Here is a 12,235-nt window from a genome sequence, read left to right as displayed (position 1 = left end):
GAGAGAGAAGAGATTAAAAAAAAAAACCCAAACTATTAAAATATCTATTCTTCAGTCTTTCTGTAGCTCTTCTTGATTTTTTCTTTTTCTTTCTTTATTCCTTCCTTTCTTTCTTTCTTTCTTTCCTTCTTTCTTTCTTTCTTTCTTTCTTTCTTTCTTTCTTTCTTTCTTTCTTCATTCTTTCTTTTTTTCTTTCTTTTAAGGGAAATTGAAGACAGAGATGGCTTCTTTAAGGTCACCCCTGGGCTATGGTGCAGAGATGCATTGTCCTCGGAGAACAGCTCAGGTGCAGACAGAAACCTCACACACTCCACACTAAATGATGCTGCTTAAGCATCGCAATTAAGGGAAATGATTGCAGCCTAGTGAAAATTATTTTTGCTATTTCTATTAAATGTTAGTTAATGATGATTAATGGTCCGTGGCCCACAAGCTCACTGACACAGCTGGTGGGGAATGTTCTGGATCACACTGTACCCAGCTCTGTTTGCTGTGGTGGGAAAGAACAGCAGGGCTGCCCTTAAGCCGACATCGTCCTTAAAGCCTCCTTCTCTTCCATCACTAACCTTATCAGAGAAAAGGGAGATAAAACTATGAAGTGTTTACCAAGGAGAGAATATTGGCATTGGTCTGTGTCACCTTCCTGTCCCTCTGGCTCAGGGTTCTTTGTGACAGCAGCCTCTAGGGGAGGTGTGGAGGAGGAGGCTGGGAGGGCTACTCGTCCATCTATCTCAGAGGTTAGGAACAACTCCACACACAGTCCACAACTCCTTCACCATCTCTCAGAGGGTGTGCCATCACGGATTTGAGGACTCATGTGTCTCTTTAGCTCTGCCTGGCTATGGTTTCAAAGGCCAGGAAATGGCCTTCCTGCTGCCAAACTGGATCCCCTAGTGGCAGATTCTGCTCCACACAAAACAGAACCCTTAGTGTTTGTTTAATGAGAAGCTGCTGCTTGTGTTGGGGCAGGACCCAGGAGGGGGTCGGGGAGTGGGGGAGAAAGAATGACTCCTCAGCTGCTCAGCTGTCCCCTTTTCTTTTCTTTTTCTTTTTCTTTCTTTCTTTTTTTTTTTTTTCGAGACAGGGTTTCTCTGTGTAGCTTTGCGCCTTTCCTGGAACTCACTTGGTAGCCCAGGCTGGCCTCAAACTCACAGAGATCCACCTGGCTCTGCCTCTCGAGTGCTGGGGGGCTGTCCCCTTTTCTTACGCCCCCCCCCCCCGGGTTATGTAGGTCAAAGAACAACCTTGGGTGTCTGCCCATGCCTTCTACCTTATTTAAGACAGAGTATCTCTTCTTTGAGGCATGATCTTTTTTTGTTAACTATTGCATTGTACTCCAGGCTAGCCGAGCAGCAAGACTCTGGGGACTCTCCTGCTTCTACCTCCCATGTCTCTGTAGAAGTGCTGGGGTTAATGCTCTTCTTGATTTTTCACTCATTAAAAGAACTCAACTTTTCAAACAATTCGTAGTGACCTAATGGTGTGCACTGAGTTGGACCTGGATATGGGAGATTCACGAACAAAGCTACTATCCCACCCTAAGGTCCAGTGTATGGATGAAATGTTAAGTAGTAAAATAATTATAATCCAACCAAGGATGCTGTAATAAGTCCTTGGACATGAGGTCAGGGATATGGGATATTATTCCCTAGTGGCTCTGTAGTGACTCGAAGTGACTAGGAAATCCAGCTGTTGTCATCTGCTGTTTCTTGCTATGCTAGACACAATGAACAATGTATGGAGTCTGTTTCTGTTCAAGACAAGGAAACCTGACTATGACAATTGAAAGGAGGTAGAGATCCCAAATCTAACAAGGAGAGCAGCAGGTGGGAGAGGAGAACTCTGTGTTGAGGACAATGGGACTCAGGGGAGCTCTGGGGCATCTACGGTCTCAGGAGCAGAACAATGTCCTCACTAAGATCACATTTTTGGAGACATGTATCTTCAGATTTGAAACCTTCCCTGCTTTTTCTCATAGTTATGTTAAAGCAACAATGTCTGGGGAAAGAAATCGCCCTATATAGAGGCACCGATATATAGAACTATAGACAGGGTAAGAAATCTTTAAGATATGATTATATGCTTAGAGATTAATGTATTTAACTGACATTTTGATAGTTAAATACGTTATATGACTGTAAGGCTAATTGGTTTTTTGTTTTGTTTTGTTTTGTTTTTGTTTTTTTGAGACCAGATTTCTCTGTGCTGTAGCTCTGACTGTCCTGGAACTCGCTCTGTAAACCAGGCTGGCCTCAAACTCACAGAGATCCACCTGCCTCTGCCTCCTGAGTGCTTGATTAAAAGTGTGCGCCACCACCGCCAGGCATGTAAGGCTAATTCTAAGAGAACCAGTATAGAAAGTTATTTAAGTTGGCTTGTATGGCTAAGAGAGGTGAACCTAAAGATGAATGGTAATTGCTGGGTGCTTGTGTAATAAGGTTGCTATGGTTATAGTTGTGAACATCTGACCTGACATAAAATGCTTGGAGTGAGTGACAAGTATATCTGTTTACACTCCATGGAATTTTCCCATTGCATTGATCATAGCAGAAGATGTGTTTAATCCTTAATCAATATATTGAAATATAGAAAAATGTGACAAACATTTAAATGTCGAGTATATCTCACAATGACAAAAGTAGACAAAGCATTTTTATATGAAGTATCTCATAATAATGCTATTCTAATATGGGGAAGGCTCTTTATGTGGCCATGTTTTCAGATGGTCAGAGACTATGGCCAAGTGAAAAAGTGAAGCTCTTTAAAACAGATGGTTAATGTGCTTGTTCACAGAGGCTCAGGATCTGGGCAAATGAAAGTGGGAAGGAGACAGGGATAGTTAATCATGAGCCTTTCATCATCAAGCTCCTTAATTTATTCTTTGTCTTTTTAATTGTTATCATGGGAATGGGAGCATGCAGATATTAGAATAGCCTTTTACACTCATCAAAACAATGGTGTTCAGTTCTCAAATTTTATTTATGATGCATGCTTTCACTGAGTTTAGGACTCTGTTCCAGTGTCTACACAATGCCCCAGACTGAAATACAATTGAACACAGAACCACTTCTGTTCAATACTTGTGCCTTGGAAGGAAATCAGATATTTTTCCAGCAGACTCACTGTTATGGGGACTTTGTTTTCATAGTGGTTCAAGTATCTGGACCAATATCACACAACTGCCCATTGAATGAGTGGATTAATGAATGAATGGTTTGGGGTTTGGTCTGCAGGTTCCCCGATGAGGACAGGAAATCTGTCTCTACAGTCATTGAGATCTCACTTAGATGGGTCACATTTTATGCAGGAGATACTTGAATCAACTTCTGGCTCCACTAATTGCAATGATGACTTAGATCCAAGCTATTAGTTGAATGTTATATAACTTTTTTTTTTTTTAATTTTTCGAGACAGGGTTTCTCTGTGTAGCTTTGCGCCTTTCCTGGAACTCACTTGGTAGCCCAGGCTGGCCTCGAACTCACAGAGATCCGCCTGGCTCTGCCTCCCGAGTGCTGGGATTAAAGGCGTGCGCCACCACCGCCCGGCATAACTTTTAAAAACTAAACTTGTTTTTTTTTTTTTTTTTTGTTAACAGTTTCACACACGTATAAATGCATTTTGGTCACACTTAGCCCCCACCAGTCCCCTCAAGCCCTTGTCAATATCACACCTTCCTATAGTCTCCTTCCCACTTCCATATCTTTTTGTTTTATTTTGTTTTTGTGACCTGAATTAATCAGTGTCATATGTGTGAACATGGGTGTGGTGCTATCTACTGTAGTATGGAAATGGGGCTACCAGTGTCCACATCACTGAGGAAGATTAATCTCCTTCCATTTCCCCAAGGAGTGGTAGGGCCCCTGGAGTCTTTCCCTCACCCATGATTGGATGTGAACAGGCTGTTAATTCTGGGCCCATTTTTCCACATCTCTGATGTGATTCACCAACATCAGGACTTTGCATGGCAGTGCTGGGCTGCTAAGCCTGACTCTGATTCCTGACAGATGACATGCTACAAGTTATAAGCTGCAAAGCTGCAAAGGCCTAGAACTGTTTCTAAAGTAGAACTGTGCTTTGCCTATAAAACTCATCATGTCTACCCTGAACTGTTTTTAGGGCCATGAGATATATCTGGGTCTTGGCTCCAGAGCAGAGACACAATCCATGCGACTTTGCAAGCTCTTATGATTCACGGCAAATCCTGCCCCATTGTTGCTATTTCAAAGCATAACTTAGCATTCTCATGCCCCCAGCCTGGCTCTATCCAATAGCTTCTCAAACTGTGAGTGGTGTGAAGCCATGAACTCAAAGCCTGTTACAGCATGAAGATCTCAGCTCTGACAGCTCTTGAAAGACATCAGCTTAGCCAGCTTCCTCTTAGGCCATCTCTTGGTACTATTTTGATCCCCAAGTCTTAAGAAAATGAAGCTTTGATAACATGAGAGAAAACAAATTTCTAGTTTTTTAAAATTTCTCAAGAGACTTAAAATATCATTAAAATTTTAATATATTTGTATATTACCGCACACATGAATTTCCCTTCTCTATGCCCCGCTCCTCCAATTAGATGTTCTTCATACCTCTTCATTTTAGCTCAGTCTGTGATGACTCTTCAGATGTCGGTGTTTTCTTGATTAACATTCAGCTTCAGTTCTGACTCTTTCCCCTGGAGACTGTTAGCCACAGACTTGGCAGGCCAGATGAAATGTACATTTAGTGTAATCAAGACCAGTGACTTCAGCCCTGAGGTCAAGATGAGTGCCATATTTGAGGTGCAAACTCTGGGAGACCAGGTCCTTAAAACTGGCTCACGTGGTTTGGTTTTCCAATGATGTAAAGTTTAAAGGAAACACATTGGAGATTAAAATAAGCACAGAGGAAACTCACTGTATCTTCATGCCTCTGAGAACATTTTAGAGGAAATTGGGTTCCACAAAGGTCAGGAACTCAGGTCCCTCAGAATAAAACTGGGCTGCTATGAGACCCTGGGAAATCAATCCAAGTTGATCCCTTTCATAAAGATGGAAAAGGGCAAACTGCAACCCAAAGATCAGAGTAAGGACTACATCATTCACAAATGTCAGACCCTTGGTGCAGAGGTCAGTAGGTCAACCTCTGGCCTTATTGGCATATGCAATTTAGAACCTGAAAATGATCTTTTATTTGTCGCTTCCCACATGTTTGTGTTCTGTGTGCCCTTGCAATCATGTTTCATTTTTTTTCTCTGTTATAATTTGAATTAGAAACATCCTTCACACTGCCAGTTTGTGGTGCTGTTGCTGTAGAGCCTTTAGGAAGCTGGGTCTGGCTGGGGGTTTCTGGTCCCTCTAAAACTGTCCCTCTCAACTATACTGTCGAGATCAATGGTATCAGCCAGAAGCCCCAGTAGGTTCATAGAAGCTGGGGCTCTGGGTCTGGTGTGGATGGAAAGGAAAAGGACAGATGGTCCAGGCAGCACTGCAATGGCAGGAGCTTCAGCAGCTCTGGGAGCTGGACCACCTACCTACCATGGGAAAGCTTCCTGGAAGAGGTCTGGCTGGAGGAGCAAATCTTTCAGAACGCCAATAGAAAGTATGAAGGTGTTTGGACCGATGACCTTTGTAGTGACAGAACTCCTGAAGCACCCACAAAGGAGCTCATCACTCCCTTTGCCTTCCTGCTGCCTTCCTTCCACACCTGCTGCTTCTGCTCCTCGGAGGGAGGCTGGTCTGGTCTCCCCAGTCCTTCCAATGTAGGAAGAGTCTCCAACTAAATATTCATCAACCTTCATGAACATCAGAAGATCTTGTAGACTGACGAGCTCCAGCCTCTGAGGCACTCAGGAGGAGTCGGGACCTGAGGAAGGGTCATAGCATCAAACACCCCCAGCTCAGCACTAGACCTTCATCTTTCTGGTCATAGGCCAAGACAGGTGGCAACAGGACAGGAAGTCCTGACGTTTACCTATGTCTTTTACTTAGGCAGCACTAGTAAAGGCCATTTTTGGTCCCTGACAGTAGAATTTCAGAGTAGAATGTGTGGCACACAGTTTACCCTACAGTAATTAGCTGTGTAACTGGACTAGAAAGCACGATAAGTCACTAACCCTGGAGCCTGCAGTTCTTTGGTGAATCTGTGTAAACGGAATAAGTATTTTCCCTGTATGTCATTTTAATTTTGAAGACAAATCTCTAATGTGAAAAGAGTGGCATATTGTGGATCCCTTTGAAGATATAGCACAGTGGGAACTACAGCCTTTTCTTTACAGCATTAGGAAGTGAGAGCTAAAAAAATTATGGGGAAGAGAGGGAGGGGAAATCTCTGGAACAAGAAGCTTCTACTAGAATTTCTTAGAAGTCCTGTGTTGGGGGGGAGTCACTTATGGGGTGCATGGAAGGTATGCACATTCATATCTCAACTCTGAGCAGGAGGGGCACTGATATTAGACCCTCAGTTTGTTCTCACATCATTGGTATACATACAGCATGGAGATGTGGGTAATTACCTGTCACTCACTGTGCACATCCATATCACAGCGGTTTGGAAGGGGACTAGATGAGAGAGCGCAGTATTCTGACTGAAAGAATCCAAGCAGCTTCCAAACTCTCCTTTCCTTCCTTCTTCCCTCCCTCCCTGACTCCCTTCCTCCCTCTATCCATCTATCCTTTCCCCTTCTTCCTTCTTTTCTTCTATTCCTCCTTCTCTAGAATGTGCTGAGCCAGGCAGCTTCTTGTAATCTTCATCCCAGTCCTCCCACATCATCCTGGGAAGATGGGAAGAGTTTTCCTAGGAGGAGTCACATGACTCCCCATTTACTCAGCCTTCCTGTACACCCTCCATGCTAACTTTTCCATTCTGTCACTCACTCAACTATTTACTCAGTATTTGATGCATCACAATGATGTAACACACCATAAGTAGCACACATGCAGTGGGTCAGACAGACACAATGAAAGAAGCGTAAGTCACCGAGGCAAGAGCTTCACTGTTGGTGTATGTATGGCAGAAGGTCTCAACCCCTTTGGGGGCTGAATGACCTTGGTTCACAGGGGTCACCAGGACCATTAGAAAACATAGATATTTACATTATGATTCATAGCAGTAGCAAAATTATGGTTATGAAGTAGCAATGAAAATAATTTATGCTTGGAGGTCACCACAGCATGAGGAGCTGTATTAAGGGGTAGCAATAGGAAGGCTGGGAACCACTGGTGTATGGAAATGAGAGTGAAAGTCTCTAAGCTGTGTTCTGCAGCCCCTATCAGGTGGCAGACTCTGATCAGAACTGTGAGAACAGCATTTGAACAAGAAGCAGTCCCAGGGCGGTAGCTGCTTGCTCTGTCCCTGGAAAGTCAGTCTGCTGGCAGGACTGAGAGGGGCTCATAGAACTGAGGCCATGCACATCAGAGGAGAGATGGTGCTAGTGTGTGAAGGTGGGGTTGAGTGGGGTCTGGGAGGGTTGGGTGGCACAGAGGGTGCTAGAGTTAATGAAGCTGAGCTTGTTGAGCACATGCACTTTGGAGGTGGATGTTTCTGAATTTGAATCCTGTATCTCAAGATAACAGATTGTGTCTGGGGAGAGAGAAAACTCTAAAGAGAGAGGAGGACAATAGGTGAAGACCTCTCAGGAGAGGAGATAAGAAATCCATGATATGTGAGGTGACATGGCTTGAAATGTGATTTTGACGTCCATTGACAGAACTGTAGGAATGGTTCCGGGGAGGAAGTGATGCAGCAAGACTGGGGTGAACAGGGAGATCAGCTGAGCAATGAGTAACCCTTTTGGGGTGTGGTTTTATTGAGGTCTGTAGTGACAAAATTCAGCAGTGGTTCTCCAAGGGTTTGGAAATTGCAATTTGGTAAGCAGTACAGTGTTCCTAATGCATTTTATTATATAGCACTAGAGGTGCACAGCTCTCTGGAAATCTCATTCAAGAATGGAGGAAGCTGGGAGATAGTGGTGTATGCCTTTAATCCCAGCACTCGGGAGGCAGAGCCAGGAGGATCTCTGTCAGTTCGAGGACAGCCTGGTCTACAGAGTGAGTTCCAGGACAGGCTCCAAAGCTACACAGAGAGAAACCTTGTCTGAAAAACAAAAACAAACAAAGAAAAAAAGGATTAAAAAAAAAAAGAATGGAGGAAACCTTTTAAATCACAAATATCACTCACAAGGATGACAAAGTATAATCATTTTAAAATAAAATTTAAAGAAAATTATGTGTCTGATTGTCTTATTACAGGAAGAGTTAAAGGTCTAAGGCTTCCTCTTTAGGTGATGAACAGGTTATTGTTATGGGAAGAAAAGAGCAGAGATGTCCTTGGGGCAGTGGAGTGAGAAAGAAGGGAGGTGGGGAGGGCTGTAGAGAGAGAAAGAGGAGAGATGGGGGAGGGCTGTGGAGAGAGGAAGAGGGGGGTGGGGGAGGGCTGAGGAGAGAGGAAGAGGGGAGGTGGGGGAGGGCTGAGGAGAGAGGAAGAGGGGAGGTGGGGGAGGGCTGAGGAGAGAGGAAGAGGGGAGGTGGGGGAGGGCTGAGGAGAGAGGAAGAGGGGAGGTGGGGGAGGGCAGTGGAGAGAAAAAGAGTTGAGGTTTGGGGAGGGCTGTGGAGAGAGAAAGAGGGGAGATGGGGGAGAGCTGTGGAGAGAGGAAGAGGGGGTCGGGGGGGTTGGAGGCCTGAGTCATGCTGGTGCACAGACTTTATCTCATTGGTGCTAGGAGTTGATTTGTGTCGAAGCTGTGAAATGCTTGTCTTTTACTGACCCCACCAAAACCACTGTCTCTAGACTTTGTCCAACCTAGTGTCTTCTCTGGTTTTATTAAATAAATGGCAGTGTCCACTCATTTCCAGAGAACGAGCGGCTGCTTCCTGGGCTGTGGGCCATGCTGTTCCACTGTTATAAAATCAGGAACCCTCATTTTTGGACCCAAATTCTTCCCTGACTCTATGCTGAACCTGTAGGGTCCAGAGTTGAGTGCACAGTAGACAATAAAAACATGAAATGAATAGATGGGTCCTGGGCTCAGAATTCTATTATAGTCTCTCTCATGAGGTCTGCAGGTCTGCTCTCCATCAAGACCTCCTCTTGCTCTTTTGTTACTCCCAGATTCCTAGATCTTGGTGTCCCACTCAGGCACTTTATTGGTGACCCGTCTGTCTTCACTCCACTCGGGTAAGTTAGCTGGAGTAGAGGTTCTGTTGTGCTTTTTAAGTGGGGGTGCTTCTGAACCTCTGAATCTGGTTGTATAGCCTCTGTCAGAAGGCAAGCTCTGACCCTGCTTCTGTCCAACCTGTGGCACACCGTAGAGAGGCTGCACAGAGCTGTGGGACCTTTGCATGATGTCATTCACATCTAGTGTGTGACACCTCTTAGGCTGCCACAGGTTTGCATAGCTCTCCCTCATCCTGGGCTGCCCTTCCCATCTACAGCCTGCCAATCATCCTGCCTCTTGTGATTTCCTTATAAACTTTAAGACCAGAGCTATAGCTCCTACTTCAATGGATATTTTCATTTTTAGACTAGGTCAGTAGATGTCTAATATTAAACTCCTTTCAGGTTTTTTGATCATTAAACTTTGAGCAACCTCTTTTTTAAATTCATTGAATGAACAAAGTTAACTGTAGTGCCCCCTTCGCCTTGTCTCAAAAATCAGTTTTCTTCTCATTTACAGTTTGATTAGAGTTGGGGCTCTGTGGCATTTCTCTGGTGCTCAGAGTGAGGTGCTCTCTTGTTCACTTGCAAGAACATTATTTCAGCCCCAGAAACACCTTAACTTCACAATGTAGATGACGGCAGGTCTGCGTTGAGGCTGTAGCTCCCAAGTATTGGAGTTGGAATAGTGTAGAGTTTCAAAGTCACAAATACTTGCTTTTTAAATTGTCCTATTTATTCTAATGGCAACATTTCTCCTTATCTTTTCCCTAAAATTCTCCTTTTGCACACTCCAGTCACCTCATAGACTAAACTCCAAATCTCTGGCTGCATCACTTCTTCTTGGCCTTATAAAACAATTATTTAAGATTTTCTCCTTTTCTTTGGATCTTAATACAATAATTGTGTTAGCCACCCCTCTATCATTTTTCTTCCTTGATCTTGTGTGTGTGTGTGTGTCTGTGTGTATGTATGTATGTATGCATGTATGTATGTATGTATGTATGTATGTATGTATGTATTCAGTTTCTTTTGCTGGGATCAGAACGGAACGGGGACCTCACACATGTATACCTACCAAGGAAACCTTCTCACTGAGCTTCAGCACCAGCCCCTAAAGCTTTGTATTCAGCTCATCCTCTGCCTCATGTCTATGCCTTTGCCTTATGAGTCTGACTCCTTTGTAATGAGGACCTTAAAAACAGTTCATCCAGCCAGGCGGTGGTGGCGGCGCACGCCTTTAATCCCAGCACTTGGGAGGCAGAGGCAGGCGGATCTCTGTGAGTTCGAGGCCAGCCTGGGCTACCAAGTGAGTTCCAGGAAAGGCGCAAGCTACACAGAGAAACCCTGTCTTGAAAAACCAAAAAAAAAAACAAAAACAAAAAAAAACAGTTCATCCAAACAAGTATCATATCTCAGGTTAGATGTTTCCGGATTAGATCAGGGTCCTGTCATGTTTCAGAAGAAAAAGCAGTCTTTCAGAGATTTCAGAGCACTAGCCAACAGCCTACAGTCTTTCCTCCCTCTTGTCCCATGGTAAGACTCTCTGCAGCCCTTCCAGAAGCAGGCAGGAGTGGGAGCTGCTATTACTTCCCATGTACAACTAAGGATTTGCCCTGGAGATGGTGTGATAGTCAAGGAGCTAAGGATTCTGGGACATACCCACAGAAGTTCAAGAGTGGTACAGAATGGAATGACTCATGAGATCCAAGCATGATCAGCTTTATTATTAAGTTAGGTATGTATAGGACATATGCAGTCTTCAGCTGGGGCAGGTGTGGGGACTGTGGCTTCCTGGACAGCAGACAGGAGGAGAAGTCCTTAGGAGAGTTGGAACCCTGGACAGGAGGAGCCAGCAGGGCCTTTGGGAATGGACAGATCAGGCTGTGGTTTCCTTGGCGCTTGGGATTCCTGTTTCCTCCAAACTCTCTTGTCTCAGCCTCAGGATCCAGGTCAGCAGCAGCCTCCAGAGCTGTGGCCACAGCCTGAGCCCCCCGACTGCTGGCCACTGCCACGGTCACAGGAACTGGAGCTCCTGTGCCTGCATCTGTGGGACCTGTGCCTGTGGTGGCTCAGGAAGCAGCCTCCCTCAGAGCTGGGGACACTGCAGCCCCCAGAGCTTGTAGCACAGCAGGAGGAGGCTGCAGGCAGACACTGTGCTGTGCTCTTTGGGGGGCACTTGGGGGAGGGGCACTTGGGGGGAGGCTGGCACTGCTTCTGGTTCTGCTGGCAGGACATCTTGGCAGGAGTCAGTCAGCCTGGGGAAGCAAAGAAAATGTCCTTAGGCCCCTTGGGAACAGTTCTATAAAGCCCTGCTCCTAAGACCTGCTGCTCCCTGAGCTGTGATCTTTACAAAGGCAAAGGGTAACTGGTCTCCATGACCTGCAAGACATTGTCTTCCTCTTTGCCCTGCTGGCAGGTGGGAATGCTGATACTTCTAACTAGCTCTCTGGTCAGCTGGATCAAATGCAGGTGATGGGAAAATGACTCTTGGAGAGTTCTCTGGGCAGATGCAGACTCTCAGGAGAGTGGAGGGGATGCTGGGAGCCAGGACTCTGGTGTGTCATAGTCTCTGAGGCACCCACAGAAGCTCCTGTCTGAGTTCTCCTCCCTGTCCCTTGTCCCCTGGCAGGTCCTCTTCCGGCTGCCTTCTCATTAGACACCTCTGCTTCCTTCTTCCCAGTCAAGTCCACCTTGTCTTCCTTGTACACCCTGAGATGAGGCCCTGTCCCAAGTCTGGTACTCACCGGATACAGCAAAGGCAGGAGGAGAAGGCTGTGCTGAAGAGGCTGTGGCTGGATGGTCCGGGGCAGCAGCCCTTTTATCCTTGGCAGGGCTGTGATGCACAGCCCAAGCATGCCGCTGTTTTCACAATCAGGGCAGGTGACAGAGCCAGGACCATTCACTCATCATCTTCCTGTATTCTTACTACAGCTACCATCAGTAGGGAACCAGGAAGATTTGATGTCTGTTTGACTTCTTCCTCAGGCCTGCTTGGTCGAGGGTGGGGGTGGGGGGCTGCTCTGCCACCTTTACCATATTTACTCCCTTCATATTTTTTAATACAGGCTCTGTGCTGAGGTCTTTTCTGAAATGAAGCCATAATATGGCT

General features: G+C 45.5%; 1 protein-coding gene across 1 annotated transcript; it reads right to left on the bottom strand.

The window, feature by feature from the left end:
- Window positions 1-11,076: 11,076 nt before the first annotated feature.
- Window positions 11,077-11,361, bottom strand: LOC128106120 (late cornified envelope protein 3D-like). Its single transcript, XM_052731436.1, has one exon. It carries the CDS (start codon window positions 11,359-11,361, stop codon window positions 11,077-11,079), a length of 285 nt encoding a protein of 94 aa, XP_052587396.1.
- Between the last annotated feature and the right edge of the window lie 874 nt (window positions 11,362-12,235).

This window comes from Peromyscus californicus, unplaced genomic scaffold (assembly GCF_007827085.1).
Source record: "Peromyscus californicus insignis strain IS unplaced genomic scaffold, ASM782708v3 Scaffold_9__1_contigs__length_137607984, whole genome shotgun sequence".
NCBI lineage: Eukaryota > Metazoa > Chordata > Mammalia > Rodentia > Cricetidae > Peromyscus > Peromyscus californicus.
This window is presented reverse-complemented; position numbering and strand designations above follow the sequence as displayed.

Coding starts and splice junctions, on each gene's coding strand:
- LOC128106120 (XM_052731436.1), bottom strand. CDS start 11,361: ATGTCCTGCCAGCAGAACCAGAAGCAGTGCCAGCCTCCCCCCAAGTGC.